Genomic DNA, 19,779 nt, shown 5'->3' with positions numbered 1-19,779 from the left:
CCCAACAACTGCCCACTCCTGTAACTAGATTAGAAAGAGGGCTTATTGAAGCAATTGAAAATGAAAAAGAAGTAGATAATGATTTCAAACTTCAAATTTTTCCCGTGATTCAACAGTATAATTCTGCAGGTCAAGAGAGTAGAAGATATGCTCCTTTTAATATGGATGTCCTTAAAAACCTGAAAAAATCTTGCATTGTCTTTGGGGCTACATCAAATTATGTTAAGATGTTAATACACAATTTGGCTTATGAAACTTTAACCCCTAATGACTGGAAAGTCATTGCAAAGGTGTGCTTAGAACCTGGACAAAATTTGTTGTAGTTTTCTGAATTTACTGAGCTCTGTAGGATTCAAGCCCAACAAAATAGTCAAAGTGCAGTTAATACTTCCATCACCTATGACCTACTAACAGGTGTAGGTTCTTATGCAGATACTTTGGTACAGATTAATTACTCCATAACAGCATTTGAGCAAATTGCTGCTGCTGCTATCAAAGCATGGGCTTCTCTCCCCAGTAAAAATGACAAGGGTGAGACCTACACAAAAATTGTACAGGGACCAAATGAACCTTTTGCTGATTTTGTGGCACGTTTGCAGACAGCTGTCATACAGACTAATGGTGAAAATGAAGTAACAGACACTTTGGTGAGGCAACTTGCTAGAGACAATGCCAATGAGGTTTGTAGAAGGATTATACTAGGACTACATAGGGATGCTCCTTTAGAGGAGATCATAAGACGCTGTGCCACAATGGGCACAAATACCTTTTATAGCCAGGCTATGATGCAGACTTCCCAAGATCCCAACATGGGGAGACAGGATCCCTTTTGGCAAGGGGTTTCCAGAGAGACTCGTCAATGCTTTCAATGCGGTAAAGTAGGCCATTTGAAAGCTCAATGTTGGCATAGAGACAGAGTGAGAAGACAGGCTGGGAGAACAAGACCCAAAACCCCATGTCCAAAATGCAACAGAGGACTCCATTGGGCCTCAGGGTGTAGACTGATTCAGGGAAACGGGATGAGGGGCCCAGCTCCAGGGCCCCAGGCAAAAAACACTTGGGGCATGATGGCAGCCAATGCCACACCCAGAGAGTGCCTCCAAGTCCAATACCCAGACATGACCATTCAGCCAGGAAGCCATCTGAGGGGGAGAAAGGGATTACACAATCAGTCAGCCAGGAAGCAACATGATGGGAGAAAGGGACTACAATTAGGGAGGATAGAGTTGTATGCAGCTGGAACAATTGAGATACCCCCTGGAGAGGTGAAATCTGTTCCTCTCCAACCTATGGATCCCTTGCCTCCAGGCACAGTAGGCTTGACCATTTCACCTCCTGAGAGTACTTACAAGACAGTGTTCATTTGTTCATTCATACACTGATGTGGGAAACTGGGGAATGTGTAGATAATATCCCAGTCACTAACACAGGGAGACAATGTGTGACTTATCAACCAGGGGAAGTAGTAGCATTGGGTTTATCGATACAGACCCCTAATAAGCAACCTGGTGATAGTTGCCCACATTCTGACTTCAAGCAGAAAAACCCAGGAATATACTAGACAGCAGCTGTGACAGCTGACCGACCTATGCTCACCATCTATATAAATGGCATAGCATTAGAAGGACTGGTGGACACAGGTGCAGATCACACAGTCATTAGAGGTGCCAACTGGCCCAGTCACTGGCCAAAGACTAAGGCAGACACCTACATGTCTGGGGTAGGAAGATCAATAGCAGCACCCCTTTTAAGATGGGTATTTGAAGGTGAAACAGGAGTTTTTACTCCTTTTATAGTTGAAAAAATCCCCATCAATCTGTGGGGAAGAGACATTTTACAACAATTAGAGTTAAAAATGAGTACTTAGGTTTTTTAGGCAGGGCTGCTGTTGAAGGCCTGCCAACACTTTCCCCTGTTCCTATCCAATGGAAAACTGATACACCAGTGTGGATAGAACAGTGGCCCTTAGGTACAATAAAATTCAGGCCTTACTAGATATAGTACAGGAACAACTTGACCAAGGACACTTACAACCTTCTCTAAGTCCTTGGAATTACCCAGTATTTGCTGTAAAAAAGAAATCTGGAAAATGGAGAATGTTGACTGATTTAAGAAAAGTAAATGAACCGACGGAAACTATGGAAACTCTTCAACCTGGACTTCCATCTCCTACTCAGTTGCCTAGAGAATGGCCTCTGTGGATTATAGACATTAAGGATTGTTTCTATTCTATCCCTCTAGATAAGGAGGATATGGAAAGATTTGCCTTTTCAGTGCCCAGCATTATCTTAGCTGAGCCTTATCAAAGATATGAATGGACAGTTTTGCCACAGGGAATGAATAACAGCCCTACTATGTGTCAAATGTATGTTGCTGATGCTCTTACTCCAGTAAGAAAAGCATTTCCAAAAGTAATGTTATTATATTACATGGATGATATATTGGGATGTGCACCTGAGGAACAAATGTTAGAAGCATGTCTACAAAAAACCATAGAAACACTAAGGAATTATAAATTGCACATAGCTTCAGAAAAGATTCAAAGACATGCTCCTTTTCAATATTTAGGATATGAAGTATATCCTAAGGTGCTTACAGTACAAAAACTCTCCTTAAGAACAGAGAAGCTAAACACCTTAAATGACTTCCAGAAATTGATAGGAGATATCCAATGGATGCGTCCTGTGCTAGGCTTGACTACCTGTCAATTGCAACCATTATATGACATTTTAAGGGGAGACAGTGCTTTAAATTCACCACGCCAGCTTACAAAAAAAGCTCAAGAGGCTTTGAGACAAGTTGAACTGGCTTTATCCAATGTGGTTGAAAGAGTCACTCAAAAACCCTTGGAAATATCAGTTTTTGCCTCAGAAGAGGCACCCACAGCAGTCCTTCATCAAGGAGACAGTGTGATAGAGTGGATGAACCTCCCAGCACAACCAGAACAAAGCCTTATTCCTTACCCAGTGCTTGTGGCTAGAATTTTATTAAAGGCCATTAAACGAGCAGTACAATTATCTGGGACAAGACCTGACAAGATATACACCTTTTATACTAATGCACAAGTTAATGTGTGCTGTGAAACCATCCCAGAGTGGCAAATTTTATTAACCATGGCTCCAAATTTTGCACACGGGTCTCCATTAAAGATAACCAGACTGTTACATAATTGGCAATGGATTCTTGAAGAAAAGGTTTCTAAAGTTCCTCTTAAAGGACCAACTATCTTTACAGATGCATCCAAACATAATATTTGGGCTGTGTATTCTTGTGACTTAACTATAAAGAGAGTAATTAGAACTCCTTTTCAGTACACTCAGCAGAATGAATTGTATGCAATCATTCTAGCTCTTGCTTATTATCCGGGAGACATAAATATAATATCTGATTCGGCCTATTCAGTAAGTGTGGTACAAAGAATTGCCACAGCCCAAATAAAATTTGTAGCCTCCACTATATATCAGCTCTTTTAAGAGCTTCAAGAGCAAGTGAGAAAGCATCCAGGTAAGATTTATATTTTGCATGTCCAATCACATAGTGGACTTCCAGGTCCTATTTTTGATGGTAATTCAAAGGCAGATAGCTTTCTAACCATGCTGGCCAGTACTCCTTTATTTCAAGAAGCACAAGAACCTCATTCTAAATATCATCAGGCTGCCCGAGCTTTACGTTTGCAGTTTGGAATAACAAAAGAAGAAGCTAGGAGCATGGTAAAAGCCTGTACAGCTTCCCTTCCTTTCCATGCTCCTACACTCCCTCCAGGGAAGAACCCTCGTGGTTTGAGACCTAATGAAATTTGGCAAATGGATGTGACCCATTATAAATCTTTTGGTCTTCTGTCTTTTATCCACGTTGTGGTAGACACCTTTTCAGGATTCACATTTGCAATGCCAACAGCAAAAGAGACAGCCCAAGTGGTAACTGAATTCCTTATACAAGCATTTGCAATTATGGGTGTGCCACAAACAATAAAAACAGACAATGGACCTGCATATACTTCTAAACATTTTACACACTTTTGTGTGCAGTATAAGATTTTACATACCACGGGCATACCCTTTAATCCTCAAGGGCAGGCAATAGTAGAGAGAAGAAACAGAGATATTAAGACACTCCTCCAAAAACAAAAGAAAGGGGGAGCCACGGGTAACCCTAGAGAACTTCTAAATTTAGTTCTCTATACCATTAATTTTTTAATTTTTGACAAAGATGCACTGGCTCCAGCAGACAGGTTTTATAACCCACCAGAAGGGCAGTGTCCAGTGCGAGCAGCTCTACTATCTTTAGATAATCGCCAAGTGATGTGGAGAGACCCAGAAAGTGGTGAATGGAAGGGACCAGATAGGTTAACTGCTTGGGGGAGAAGGTTGGCTTGTATCTCTACAGATGGAGAAGGAATCAGATGGGTGCCAACGAGCCGTATTTGCCTTGTCCATTGGAGAGAGACAGAGCAGACCCTTGAAACGAAGAAGAAGACCCAAGAAACATCAGGTGGTTCCGTTGCTGACTGTGCCCACCACTGAAAGAACCTGGCAGTTATGGCGTTTGACCCATGGACATCAAAAACTGTTGGACTTGAAAATCCTCAGGAATCACTGGATTTTCTGAGACATCATAAGACTATTATAGGACTGAAAGTCCTCAGGAATCATTGGATTCTCTGAGACATCATAAGGCTATTGTAGGACTGAAAGTCCTCAGGAATCATTGGATTCTCTGAGGCATCATAAGACTGTTGCTGGACTTCAAAACCTTGTGGGGATCATTGGATTCCCTAACATATAAAAAGACTGATGTGGGACTTCAAAAACTTGTGGGGATCATTGGATTCCCTAACAGTGAAGCAATGGACAATAGATTGGTTTTGGACTATCTCTTGGTTGCTGAAGAAGGGGTATGTGTGTCTGGTGTTTACATACCCTCCTTCTAGGACTTCTGGAAATCTCTTACAATACCATGTTGATTTATATTGTTTGTTATATCACTACTTGCATGTACAATTCCTGTTTGTTACACCACATCGAGTCTGCACTGACTGTGGGGAGAGTCACCACTAATAGCCTCTGCGTTATTGCTATGTGCTTGTGTAATAACTCCCATGTTGATGGGTTTGTGCATACTTGTCTCTAATAAGGCCCTTCAATCCAGAAACCCGCTAGCAAATCCCCACTTCTCTTTGGTGCTTTTCATCTCCCTTCCTGAGATGTCAGGGAGGGCGTGATTATCTCCTTTTTAGTGCTTTCATCTCCCCTCCTGAGAAGTCGGGGGGGGGGGCGTGATCACCTCCTTTTTGGGGTTCTCACCTCCCTGAAAAGTTAGGGATGGCGCGACCACCTGTGGTCTAAAACAAAAGAAAGCAGGAGATGTAAAGGGCTAGAACTGGGCAATGCACTTGGATAATGAAGCACGTGAGACTAATTGCCAATTGGACAGTTCCCTATTAACTTATTTGAAGGTTGACCCTCCCCAGCTGTTCTGTGCTGACTTGATTGGTGGGACAAAGAGGGGGAAGTGACTTGTGTGGGAGGAGGAAGAGAAACTTGGGTGGTGGAACTCGCGCTCTCTCGCACTCGTGACCTGGCGTTGGAGGCGACGGAAAAGATCTAGAATAAAGACATTTAGTGATCCTGACTCCTGCTGATTTCTGGGAAGATAGAGTTCCAGCAGCAGAGGTGATAGGAAAGAGTAGTATAGGCTTAAGAAAAAGCCAATAGAAGTAGAGACAGGAAACAAGAGTATCAGATTTAAAGAAGTGCATTATAGCATTCATAGAGAGAGGCTTTCCATGCCAAGAGAGTTAACAAGCAGCTAATATAAGAAGATGACATGGCTAGACATTCTGAAAATCACCATGGTGACTGAGTGAAGAATGGAATGAAATGGAGAGAGACTTGAGGCAGGGAGACTGGATAGAAGGCTGTTACAATAATCTAAGGAAGAAGAGAGAAGGGGATTACCTAAGGTGGTAGTTGTGTGAGTGGAGAGAAGATGTTGTAAGGGTGAGAAAACATTTAAGTAAAGAGGTAAGAATGACACTCATTGAGGTTGTGGGTCAGATTGACTGAGAGGATGGTGGAGCCCTCAGGTATTATAGGAAAATGGCAACAAAGGAAAATAGGGGGAAAATAATGCACTCTGCTTTAGATACGTTGAGTTTGAAATATCTACAGGACATCCAATTGAGGATGTACAGAGGCAGCTGGTGATGTAAGATAGAGCTCAGAAGAGAAACTAGTTCTAGAAATAGAGATCTGGAATCATCTGCATTGAAATGATCAATGAACTCATTAGGACTTATAAGATCACCAAATAAGATAATATAGGAGCAAGAAGATGAGGCCCAGATTTAGAGTCAAGAAGTTTAAATCCAGCCTCAAAGAAAGAAACAATAGAAGAAGATTCAAGATAAGGCTATGAGGAATTCCCACAGTCAGTGAATATGGCATGGATAAAAAGGAGACTAAGAAGGAACAGTCAGGCAGACAGATACTAAAAGAACCAGGAGGGAGTAGTATCATGAAAACCTATTGAGGATAGATGAAGAGGAGAAGATGATCCAATTTAAAATGTTGCCAAGAGTTGAAGAAGGCTGAATACTGAGAGAAGGTCATTAAGTCTGGTAACTTTGGAGAGAGTAGTGTCAGTTGAATTATGAAAGAAGGAAATGAAACTTCAGAAAATAAAAAAGGAATGAGAAGCAGAGAAATAGAGGCACAAATTATAGATAGCTTTCTCGAGAAGTTAAAAAAAAAAAGAAGTTCCTCTCTTTCTTTGCAGCTAATGGGGATGGTACCACCAAGTAAGAGTTTCTTAAGGATGAAGGACTCATAAAATGTGTTTGTAGATAGCAAAGAAGGAGCCAGGATATAGAAAGAGATTGAAGATAAGGGAGTAATATTTCACAGGGATGTTTTTTAATTCTGTTACAAGAGAGAACTTGCAGGACAAGAATACGAGGGAAATACTTAGAAATAAAAGTGAAGTAAGAATTAAATTATCAATTTTTTAAAAAGCAAGGCTTAGACACAAGGTGATGTAGATGAGCCCATATACAGTTCTGGGTCATCATTATCAAAGAGAAACTGAACTTATCTTATCATCTTGACACTATCCACTTCTAATTATCTTGATTCCTGGTATTGGGAGAGATCCCTACAATCCACAGTGAATCCTAATGTCTCCTTTGAGACACCAAACCTTTGCCTGGGTATGCAGACAAGGAGTAAGTGATCTTGTATGAATTGCCTCATCTTTTATTTTCCAAGGGGAGATGGTAATGCGCAATAAAATGACTAAAAAACTGTCAGCCAGAGGGAAGAATGTGGTTTAATCAATAAGCTAAAAAAAAAAAAAAAAAAAAAAAAAAAGCATTATCTACAAAACTTTTCATTCCAGTCTTAATTGAAATAATAATCATATTAATCATAAAAGTTCAGATGTATACTGTACCATAAAATTTATGAAACATTACTTATAATAGGATCTAAAGCAGCATGAAAAGTTAAAAAAACAAAAAGTGAAAAGAGTACTGGATTTAGAGGTAGAGGAATTGTCTTTACTTCTCCAGGCCTCAGTTCTTTCACCTATAAAATGAGGAGATTACTTCTAAGAGTTAGTTCAAAATATGTGATGTTATGATTATCTTGGATAGATTAGCTAGGACAATGTGATATGGTGAATAACTTCTGAACTTGGAGTCAGAAGGATCAAGATTCAAATCCCATCTCTAACACCAGCTATGTGATTACCTCTTTGGGTCTCAACTTTCTCACCTGTATAAAGAGAATAAGAATAACAGTGCCCACTATACAGATAAGTTGTGGGGTTCAAATAAGATAATACATTAAAGGCATCTTACAAGTTTTGAAGAATTATGTAAATGTCTATTATTGTTATTATTATTCACATTGATTTGTTAGGTATTCACAGAGAATTTTACAGTTCCCGCTTTCCTATCTCAAACTTGCAGGCTCCTAACTTTTCAGAATCATCTAACCTTATAGTCACCTTATAAGCATGGAAATCAGAGGGAGCTGGCTATATAGAGGTTGAGAATTTGAAGTTACACTCCTTGACCCAGCAATGACAGGACAGAGCAAGAGTGGTTCTCAATGAAAACGAGCAGCTTCTTACCTTAGGCAGGCTGACTGGAGTTCTTGGCTTAGTCCTTGGGTTTTTTATCAACAGCCTCTGATCCAAAGGCAGTAAGTGGTACTTCATAGCTTCAATGAGGAAGTCTTTACATGTGTTGTTGTTCTTAATCAAAGCTTCTTCTTCAACTGTCTAGAGGTAGCAATACATAAATTGGGTTGGAGCAGTTCTATACTTGTATTAAACATAACATTCATTCATATAATACTTAGATTTTCTATGTGTATGTATACACACACACACACACACACACACACACACATATATGTAGATGTAGATGTAGTTTCTTTCCTAGTTAGAAAATAAGCTCTTTCAGTGTAGGAACTGTTTCTACTTTTGTTTTTGTACCCATCCCTAGTATGTGGCACAGAGACAAGTACAAAGTAGGCATTTAATAAATAGAATCTCAGTCTCCTCGATGACATTTTTTTCATTGAGGTACATTTTTTTTTTTTAATTTCAAAAGGTTCAGATCAAAAGTTTCTTTCCCAGGTAATAAATTCCACCTTAGTTTAATTTCGGAGAGCATATTTTCACGATAGCAATACATTATTATGTAGATTAAATACAAAGATCATTCAGGGTCCAAGATTACAGATGATAAATCATATAGCTCTTCTAGCAGAGGAAAGTGGAGATTAAGCACATGAAGCATTACCTATGCTGCTACTCATGCCTATTTGGTACTTGTTTTTGTTTAAACATATTTTTATTACTAGAGATAAAAAGGAATGCTTAGGTGGAGGAATATGGCAGAAAATATCTGTGATGACAAAACAAAAAACATCAACATAACATTTGAAAAAAATATATTATCTCTGTGGATAAAGGTCTCTGCCTTCTGTCATTAGAAACTGATAACCACAAATGCCTCTTCTACCTTAACTGCTAAACCTTATGGTAAAATTTAGTGGACAGCTATATCAACTTGCTGATTTCAGGTACTTAGTGATAATTTCTGCTTGTTTTCTTTTGAGGATTTCTGTTTTATTTTATCCCTACTAAATCTTATTTTGTACTACAAGTTTTCACAAATCCCCTTGGAAGTTGGTTAAAATGTAAATATAAAGGGTATAAAGGGGTAAGAAGAAACAGTTGACAAAGAGATGGACACATGGACAGATAAAAGCAGTTATTATTACTTGTCCTTTGTTTTTGAAGAGGATCAATGACATCCTACTGTTGAGGTAAAATAATGGATGATGGGTAATGTTTTGACTTGCATGTGAATTAGAAGTGATGCAGAGCTGCATAAGGTTGTCAGCCTAACTCATTTCTGAAGTTATCAGAGCCCAATACTAGGATAAAAGTCAGGATGACTAGTGATGGTCTGGAAGGATGACTCTGGTATCTTCAGGGTCTGGCCAAGCTCCAAGCTCTCCACAGGGCGTGACCATTGGGACAAATTGTTCTCATTTGCCCATTCTGTCAAGAAAGTCTTCACATGCCAGGACTAGACACCCCCCTAACTCAACAACAGGATTAGGCTTATTGTTTACTCTCCATCTGGTTTAGCCCTTTGATGAGGTATTTTTACTGGGCTGTGGCCACTTCATGTGCTGCAGCTTCTTGGAGCCACAAATAAGAGTTGGGTCCTAGACAAGCACCAAAAGTAGATGAACAGCTCTGAAAAGGGCTCAGCAAACCCTCACATCAGTGTGCTACTCCTCCCTAAACACTTCATATATCCTAAACAGACAGACAAATGGATAGAAAAACATACAGAAAATAGATAGAAAAATCAACATGCAAAGAACAAGAAAAGCCAAACTAAATTCTTTCTGATACCAAGAAGAGCTAGAGAAAGCTCATCCTAATTGCCAAAGACAAATATCTCAAAATGAACATGCTGCTTCCCAGGGAGATGAGAACTCTTCAACTCAGACAAGAAAGTCTCTGTGACTTAAACAAAGGCTGTTAGTGGCAAACTATCTGGTTGTGGGAAAAGTATCTTAGAGGAGTACCTCTGAGAGCTGAAGGAGTGCCAGATACATAAGGATATCCTGCACCCAATAACAGCTTAAAAAGAAACTAGAACATCACCACTAGGCCATTTGGAAAAATTGAGTTTGGATCAGAAAAGCCAATGATAACTTCAGAGTTTATCATAAGGAATTATTTTACTTTCTTAAACACCCTTTCCTCAACAACATAGAGTAGAGACACTTCTCTACAATGAAGTCATCAAAGTAACCTACAAGCAGAATAGAAAAGAAGAAAAGGAAATTATGCACAATAGGACTGGGGGACCAATAATATGAACCAATAATTTCAGAAAACTCTGAATTAAAAAAGAATTCATTTCTTTTAATTAATTAATTAATTAATTAAATTTTTACAAAAATTTTATGCATAGGTAATTTTTTAGCATTGACAATTGCTTCTATCTTTAAACATCAAATCATTTTTATGAACCCTTCCTTTTTCACCCCTAACCATTATTTTTCCATTAATTTTGAAACTAAAGGACTTTCAATTTGACTCTTTCCTGACCTCACTCATTTAACACAGAGGCAGGGGAAGTGCTTTAATCTCAGCTGATTCAGCTTTGGTTTCAAGGCTTAACTGGGGAGAAAAAGTGTATACCTAAGGCTCTTAGCACCACACCACTCAAAGTTGGAAGGGGCCTTAAAGAGTATTTGGTCTTCATTTTTCAGATGAGAAAAATAAGGTCAGGAAAACTTAAAAGTCTTTGTCTAAGATGACACATAACAGTATTTAGCAGAGCTAAAATTCAAACTCAACTAAAAAAAGTAAAAAATAAAAAATATTTTTATTACAGCAAATTCTGGTAACATGTGAGCTGTTTGTTCCTCATGGCTCACTAACCTGGACAAGATAATCTCTTGGTAAGAGGGGAAGACGGACATGTTCCATCAGCTTAGCCATGTGTTCCAAGCGGGTTCCTTTCTCATAATTTATCCAGGAAATCACAGCTTCAAAAACCTACAGAGAAAGACAATATAGTTATATGAGTTATACAGGCATGGATAAATACTATAAGAGGTCAGAGGAAGACGTGACCATTGTGAAGTGGAACAGATAGGGAAGATTACATAGAGGAGGTTGATTTTGAGTGAGGCTTTTAAAGGAAGAGTCCAATTTAATATACAGAGATGAAAAAGGAAAACAACTTTGGCTTATGGGCAATATAAGCAAAAGTGTAAAATTTAGAAGAAGCATGGCATGGGGGGAAGTGAGACAGTGAGGAAATAGGTGGCTAAAGTAAAGGGTGCCTATGGAGCAGTAATTGAAAATAAACTGGTTATGCAAAACAGGTCAGATTACAGGAGGCTTTGAATTTGAAATGATTAGCCATTGGTGAGTCAATGCAAGTTCTTAAATAAGGAAAATTTACTGATGACTAAAAATCAGCTCTACCAGGTCATTTTGCTTAGTCTTTGTTCAAAAAGCTAAATATCAGTGAAGCTGAACGATGTTGACATTTGACCTTATCTCTATTTCATTTATTTTTGTCTCACCTTTGTCCAACTGGTTGGACAAAATCTTAGTCTTATTATTGACATATTCAACTATAAAACAGGTACATATATGCACATGCATATTGTGTGACATATACACACAGACATACACACAAAGACATTTCTGGCAAATCCAGAAGGTCTCATATTTTTTCATTGAAACTTCTGGTTTAAATATTCCTAACAATCAAGGGAACTAAGCCAACAACACATTGGCAAAAGAACCATTTGGATGAAGCAGAGAGGCCTCATGAGGATCACAATCCTTCCCAATCCAATGCTTTCCCATCAAAAGAAAATACTTTTAGTGGGATAAGTTAAAAAAAAAAAAAAAAAAAAAGTAATCATTTACATTTTACATCAAAAGGCATTGTGTGGGTTTTAGTTTTTAAACAAGGAACTATCCTGTTTTCACTGGCCCATGCTCAGCATTTGGGTGTTTTGAATAGATCATCAGAAAGGGAGAAGAAACAGGATTTGAAATTGCACAGCTCATGCTTGAGAGCAAGGCTGTGACTATGGTCTCATCCAGAGTAACCTGATCACTCTATTCTCACTCCCCACTTCCTATTTAACTAAACCTGAGGGGATCTGCTCTTTACAAAGTTCTGTCATGAAGCTGATATAGAATGAAATAAACAGAACAAGGAAAACAATATACATATTAAGGCAATGTAAATGGTGGGGTATGGGGTGGGAATTAAACTGAACAATTTATAATTATAATGACTAAGTCTGGTACCAGAAGAGAGAGGAAATACCCTTCCTTTGCAAATTGGGGCCTATAAATATAGAATATTGCAGATACTATCATTCTTATGTCACTGATTAGCTTTGCTGAAATGATTTTTTTTTACAAGAGATGAGTTGTTGAGTAGAGAGGAGGAGTGGGAACATGGATTTATTAAGCATCTACCATGTGCCAGTCATTGTGCTAAGTACTTTACGATATTTTTCATTTGTCCTTCACAATGACCTGGAGAGGAGAAGATGCTATTATTATCCCTATTTTATAATTGAGGAAACAGAGGCAGAGTGACTCGCCCAGGGTAACACAGGTAGGAAGTATCTAAGTATGAATTTGAATTCAAGTCTTTCTGACTCCAGGCCCAGCATTCTATCCATTAGGCCACTGATAGATTCAGAAATGGAGGAAATGAAAAATAAAGGCATCAATAAGATTTTTGATAGCCAAAAACCCTCCAAAGATATAAAGGCATAGCTGTATAACAATTGTAGTTACCATATTAATTTAAATATTAAATTTTAAAATAGAAAAAATTGGAAAAAGAACTTAGATGCCTAACCAATTAATTCGGATCTATTTCAATTTCCTGATCTGTAAAATGGGGATAATAAAGCCATCTACATCTAGTATCTACAAAGTTGTTATGAAGATAAAATAAGACATTTAAAAATATCTTACAAAACTTAAAATACTATATGATGATGATGAATTGCCAACCATTTGGAAATGGCTGAATAAATTATAGCATATTAATCAATGTAATGGGGACAAAAACATTTTGGAAAGAAAAAAGAACATCAACAGGGACGAAGTTAAAACAGAAAATCCAGTAGCAAAGAAAAAAATAAGGTACAAAGATTCCCAGTAAAAGAAAAATAAGATAATTAATTTAAATCAACTACCAGGGAAAAACCAACCTTACATATCAGAATAACTGTCCTTTAAGCCAGTAAGTATTACAGACAGTCCTGAGTGTTTTAGGTTAGCTGGGTTCATGACTCTGGGGTTTTCCTAACCCCAAACTGTCTCCCATCTTAGGGGAGGAAGATTCTCTATAGAGTACTTGCCCAATGACTATTGTTGTTGTATTTACCTTTCTTCAGCTGACATCTAAAAGATGAAAGAAGGAAAGGCAGCAGCAGCAGACTAAATCTTAGCTTTGCTAATCCTATCCTGGATGACTACAGGCTTATTCTAAGCAAAATTCCAATCCCATCTACAAGGTCCATCCCATCAAGGACAAACATCTGTCCTATTTTAATATTACGGTGCTTGCTTCAAGCTGGCATTATGAGTGAGTTCTCTAGTTCAGTATGATTGATTTAATCTTACAACAAATAATGGTTCCCTAGTGATTTAATGACTGGTTTATACTCAGTATACTCTAATGATGTAATTGTAATAGAGTATATAAACTGGAGACAAACTTAGCCAGAGAGAGACTTCAAGATAGAGACCCTCATGGTGGCTCTCCTGCCTCCTGTACTGAAACCAAGATCCATTCCAGAGGGCCTCTAGGAAGCTAGCTAGGCCTCAGGTAAAGGAAACAGACTATGAAGGAGACAATAAAGACTTTGGATTTTATCCCTGACTATTTTTGTGGTGATTATTCTGCTAAAACAAAGACTGATCCCATGACCTCCAGAAAGCTAACCAGAACAAAGGAGAATAGAAAAGAAGGAGGCAAGAGTAAGGTCATGAAAAGTAATGAATCCAAATAGAGGATTTTGTATTTCATATGGAAGGTAACAAGGAATCATTGGAATATTTTGTTTGGAAATGGTAAAGAGGCGACATGATCAGACTTGGACTTTAGGAAGATCATTTCTTTCTTTCTTTTTTTGCTGAGGCAATTGGGGTTAAGTGACTTGTTCAACTCATAGCTAGGATGTGTTAATTGTCTGAGACCAAATTTGAACTCAGGTCCTTCTGTCTTCAGGGCTGGTGCTCTATCCACTATGCCACCTAATTACTCCTAGAAGATCATTTCGACAGCTGAGTGAAGGGTGAATTGGAGAGGAGAAACACTTGAGCTGCCTCACCCACCAGTCGATTATCATAATAATCTGGGCATGAGGTGGTGAGGACCAATGTTAAAGAAGAGAAGGAGGCATATTCAAGAGATGATGCCAAGGGTGAAGTTGACAAGCCTTCGCATCAACCTGTATATGGGGGATGCAAAAAAGTGGGGAGCTGAAGATGACACTATCTTAGACTGTTGGGAGCCACAATCTCTTAGCTGATTGGCAAAGCCCAGCACTGAGATCAAATGTGCACAGCATTCATGCAGGAACAACATTTCCTTCTATGATTCTCATTAGTGGTCTACTATTTCCTATATTATTTATAATTGGCTTGATTGGCACTAAAACATTATCTAAAAAATCTGGTGACAAGGGGAATTTGGGCAAGTTAACTAGAAACGATTCCACATGCATATTTCTGTCCTACTAAAACTAATCTCTCACTGAGACAAATGATAAAGGAGAGAAACACTATAGAAAGCATTGTCACTATGGGAGAGAATCCAAAGATCCAAGAAATAATGGTGTTTACCAACTTAGACTCAGAAAAGATCAGTATATCTAGAAACCAAAAGATGATTAAAGTATAACTAGGAATTGCCCTAAATGCCTATGTTATATGGCTTCAAGTCAGGAATCAAGCAGTCCATAGAATTGACAAAGAAGACATAAGTAAACTAACAAAATTCACTAACATTTAACCTTGTATAACATTTACCTTTCATTATTGGCTTTGCGTAATGTAATCAATAATTAACACTTAACCATAAAAAACTTACTCAAATAATTAAATGTCAAATGTAGTAACATAATAAAGGTTGTATAAACATATAAGTCAGACATGTCTGAAAACTATGTTGACCTAAAGAAAAGTATATGATCATGCTATAGTACAAAAATAAAGCCTGAAGGAGCCTGAGAGAAGTGGGAGCATCACTTCCATCAGTTCCTCACTCAAATTATCCTGTCTTTCTTTGACACTGACCCTATTCCTCCTGCTCAATCCCCTGGATCCCCTGCAGAGGCTGGACCCCTGCATTATATAATAATAGGGAAGTTAAGGAAGAAGGGTTTCAGGGGAAAAATAATGAGTTCAGTTTTGGACATATAACATCTAAGATGTCTATTGGACATTCAGTTCAAGATATCTTGACCTTGGAGCTACAAGGCTTGGAGCCAAAAAGTTAGAGCTGGAAAAATAAATTTGAGAATCATCAGGATGAAGATGATCATAAAATCTATGGGAGCTGATAAAATCATTAAATGAAATAGTATAGAGGGAGAAAGAAAGAAGGTATGGAGTAGAACCCTATGGGACATCCACCCTTAGCAGCCATGACTTGATGAAGATAAACCAAAGAAGGAGAAGGAGTGGTTGGATGGGTTAAAGGAGAATCAGGAGACAGTAATGTAATGGAAATACCTAGTTTTCACCAGAGGGGATAGTATCACTCAGAAGGTAATTAATAGCATCAAAAACTTAAGAGAGATCAAGAAGAATGAGGATAAAGAGCTATCAGATTGGAGAACAGTTAAGTGTTAATAACTTTGGAGAGTGTGATTTCAGTTGAATGAGGTGGTCAGAAGCCAGACTGTAGAGAATTAGACACAGAGAGGAGATACATAGGATAATACCTAGCATGGATGGATGGATTAAGTAAAGGTTTGGTTTTGTTTCTGAGGATGAGGGAGAGAAGTAGATAAGGAAAGATTAAGAGATAAGTGAGAGTAGAAATGATAGAGTAATCTGGTGAAGATGGGATAAGATTCAGTCACATTGATATAGTTGGATTTGCTTTGGCTAGGAAATAGGTGAGCTCACTTCCAAAAGTGAAGGAGGAAATAGTGGCAGCTTATAATTGAATCTATAGGAGCTGATGAGATTACATTGTGAGAGGATTTAAGACAGTCTTCGGAAACACCCACAGTTAATGGGTATGACATGCCATTTCCTTGCTGCCAGTTAATGGTAAGAGTGAAAAGAAAAAAAAAAAAAAAACAGGTATATAAAACAGGCTAATCAAAACGCATTCATGCTAGTGGCAGTTGTGACCTTTGTGCAACAAGGGCACTTTGGTGCCTCAGAATTCAAAGTCACATGATATTGGACAGTTGCTAACCAGCCAACTGGTCCAGGACCTCTGAAATGAATCAGGAGAGGGCAGCCTAATCATCATCTCAAAGAGAAACTCAAAGTTTCCCAACAGAAATTCCTGCCAATTTTTCCACAGAGAGAGTTATAAAAAAGCAACAACAAGGAGGGATTCCAAGCCAAACAATGCTAGCAGGCTATGAACTCAGGAGCCTAAACTGGTGACCTCAGAAAAAAGGCAGAGGAACAACTCAGATGGTCTGGGCCTCAGCTACAACAAAACCAACAAGCGCAAAAGTCTGACATTTCCCCCACAACGAGTTAGCTCCATGCCCTCACCTGGACCCCAGATAGATCAGGCCAGTACTACTATAGCTCAGAGGGCAGGCAGAGCCAGCAATGACATAGGGGCCAACTGGCAACGACATTAGCACTGATGATGATGATAGGGCCAGCCAGAACACTGGGGCCTGGCAGGTGATGATGGGGGAGGGGGGATGGCAATGATGCAGGTGAAGCTGGTGTTGACACCAGAAAAGCCAGAGGAAGAATCTTGTTTGGGAGAGGAGCAGCCACTATCTATCAGTCTGGATATCATGGCTTCCAGTTGGTGACTGAAGGCAAAACATTAAGAAAGACAGGAAAGTCCAGGTCTTTTATCACTAGGCAAAAAAGAATGACTAGAAGTGTTTTACATGATTGCACATGTATAATATATGTCTATCTTGAAGGGGGAAGAGGAGGGAGAGGTAGAATTTGTTACTCAAAACTTTTAAAAAGAAGTTTTTTAAAACTTCCCCACTTCTTCCCCACTATGTCCTCATTTTACATATGAAGAACTGATGCAAATAACTTGTCCAAGCCACACATCTAGTAAGTGTCTGAAGGAATATTTGAACTCAGATTTTCCTAATTTCAGACCCAGTGCTCAATACACTATACCACCTAGCTGTTCAAAGTTACCCAGGTATTTAAAGTATCACAGGTGATGAATTTTGAACTTAGATCCACAGACTCATGAGCCAGTGCTCTCTCCATTGTGCTTGATTGTATTTTCTCACCTTGAAGAATTGTACTTACACCAGGAATGGTTAGCTTTTAAAAACCTTTAAATCCTGCCCCCATCCTATTCTTCCAGAGCCATTTTGTAGAACTTTTCCTCCCATATTCTATGAACCAACCAAACTGTCCTCTTTTCCTCAAATATAGTGTGCATACACATACACGTGCACACATATACATACAAACATATGCATCCTTCTCCTCTCTTCCCTCCCCATTCCAGGTCTTTGCACTGAACATCTTCCATTACTGGAATATACACTTTTCTTTCTTCCACCTCATAGGTTCTTTCTTTTCCTTTAAGACATAGCTCAAGCCTCTACATTAAGCCCTTCGTGACACCCCCAACTGCCAGTGCCCTCCCTATTTTGTATTTATTCTCATAATATTTATTCTGCCTTTAAATATATGTGTATATGCTGTATCCATCAGTTGAATGGAAGTATTTTAAGAACATAGATCATTTTGTTCTTTGTAGTTGTATCCTAGTGTCTTGCACAATGCCTGATATATTGTTGGGGCTTAATACATTGCTTTTAAATTGATAAGCTGAATGTTCTTTCTCCCTCTCTGTATCTCCTGCAGTCTTACCTATTTAATTTTAAATCGTTTAAATTTAAAATCAAATTCAAGTGCCACTTCCTACATGAAGTCTGGTCAGTTACACCCAGACATTACAAAGCACTTTATCTGTGCTTTTTAATATACTATTTGAGCAATATTATATATTTTAGGTATTGGTATACATATCTTCCCCCAAGCTTTATGACCTTAACTCCATAACTTATCTAAACTTAATATATGTCCCCCAAAACAAGCAAAGTGCTATGCTTACAAATAGACATTTAATAAATATCTACGATAATATAAATACGTCACAATTTACGTTTGAGTAAAATCTCATTTTTAAAGAATTAAACAATTTTTTTTTCCTAATCATAGGTCCATGAGTTCAGTGAGCCCTTTCCATTTAAAATGTTTATACAGAACCATCTCTGTAGAATTTTAGAAATATTTTATTGGATCCATGAGAAGTGTACAGTATCCATTCCCATAATGCAAAGACTAACTTCCCATTTGGGAAAAGTAAGACCCAAATAATTTTCCCCCAGTCCCAGGGAAAATCAGCAGCACAGTCTGGATGAAAATTCAAAAGTCCTGGATGTAAGTGTTCCTTTTGCCTTTTCTTTAAAGTTCTGCTTTAATTGTGACTATTCCAAAGAATTTGTCACCCAGTTCCTGGATCTCAATGGTTTTTTTTTTCTTTTTTTTTAAATTTTATTTATTTATTTATTTATTTTTTAATATTATCCCTTGTATTCATTTTTCCAAATTATCCCCTCCCTCCCTCCACTCCCTCCCCCCGATAACAGGTAATCCCATACATTTTACATGTGTTACAATATAACCTAGATACAATATATGTGTGTAAATACTATTTTCTTGTTGCACATTAAGTATTAGCTTCTGAAGGTATAAGTAACCTGGGTAGATAGACAGTAGTGCTAACAATTTACATTCACTTCCCAGTGTTCCTTCTGTGGGTGTAGTTATTTCTGTCCATCATTGATCAACTGGAAGTGAGCTGGATCTTCTTTATGTTGAAGAAATCCACTTCCATCAGAATACCTCTTCATACAGCATTGAAGTGTACAACGATCGTCTGGTTCTGTTCATTTCACTCAGCATCAGTTGATGCTGAAGTCTCTCCAAGCCTCTCTGTATTCCTCCTGCTGGTCATTTCTTACAGAGCAATAATATTCCATAACCTTCATATACCATAATTTACCCAACCATTCTCCAATTGATGGGCATCCATTGAACTTCCAGTTTCTAGCTACAACAAAAAGAGCTGCCACAAACATTTTGGCACATACAGGTCCCTTTCCGCTCTTTAGTATTTCTTTGGGATATAATCTCAATAACAGCAATGCTGGGTCAAAGGGTATGCACAGTTTGATAACTTTTTGGGCATAGTTCCAAATTGCTCTCCAGAATGGCTGGATTCTTTCACAACTCCACCAACAATGTATCAGTGTCCCAGTTTTCCCACATCCCCTCCAACATTCATCATTATTTGTTCCTGTCATCTTAGCCAATCTGACAGGTGTGTAGTGGTATCTCAGAGTTGTCTTAACTTGAATTTCTCTGATCAGTAGTGATTTGGATCACTCTTTCATATGAGTGGATATAATTTCAATTTCATCATCTGAGAATTGT

The 19,779-nt window shown here is 38.4% G+C and overlaps 1 protein-coding gene across 8 annotated transcripts in view; it reads right to left on the bottom strand.

The window, feature by feature from the left end:
* The window catches only part of KLHL3 (kelch like family member 3), a 385,747-nt gene that overhangs the window by 103,810 nt on the left and 262,158 nt on the right, over window positions 1–19,779 (bottom strand). For all 8 annotated transcript variants that reach the window (XM_074290824.1, XM_074290822.1, XM_074290821.1 and 5 more), the window contains 2 exons: window positions 10,981–11,097; window positions 8,134–8,283 (listed from right to left, as the gene is read on the bottom strand). In XM_074290824.1, the coding sequence (XP_074146925.1) occupies window positions 8,134–8,283; window positions 10,981–11,097 (267 nt within the window). The remainder of the gene's footprint in view (window positions 1–8,133; window positions 8,284–10,980; window positions 11,098–19,779) is intronic.

The sequence above is a fragment of the Sminthopsis crassicaudata genome, chromosome 2 (assembly GCF_048593235.1).
Source record: "Sminthopsis crassicaudata isolate SCR6 chromosome 2, ASM4859323v1, whole genome shotgun sequence".
Taxonomy (NCBI): domain Eukaryota; kingdom Metazoa; phylum Chordata; class Mammalia; order Dasyuromorphia; family Dasyuridae; genus Sminthopsis; species Sminthopsis crassicaudata.
Note: the sequence above shows the minus strand (reverse complement) of the source record. Positions and strands in the feature narration are given on the sequence as shown.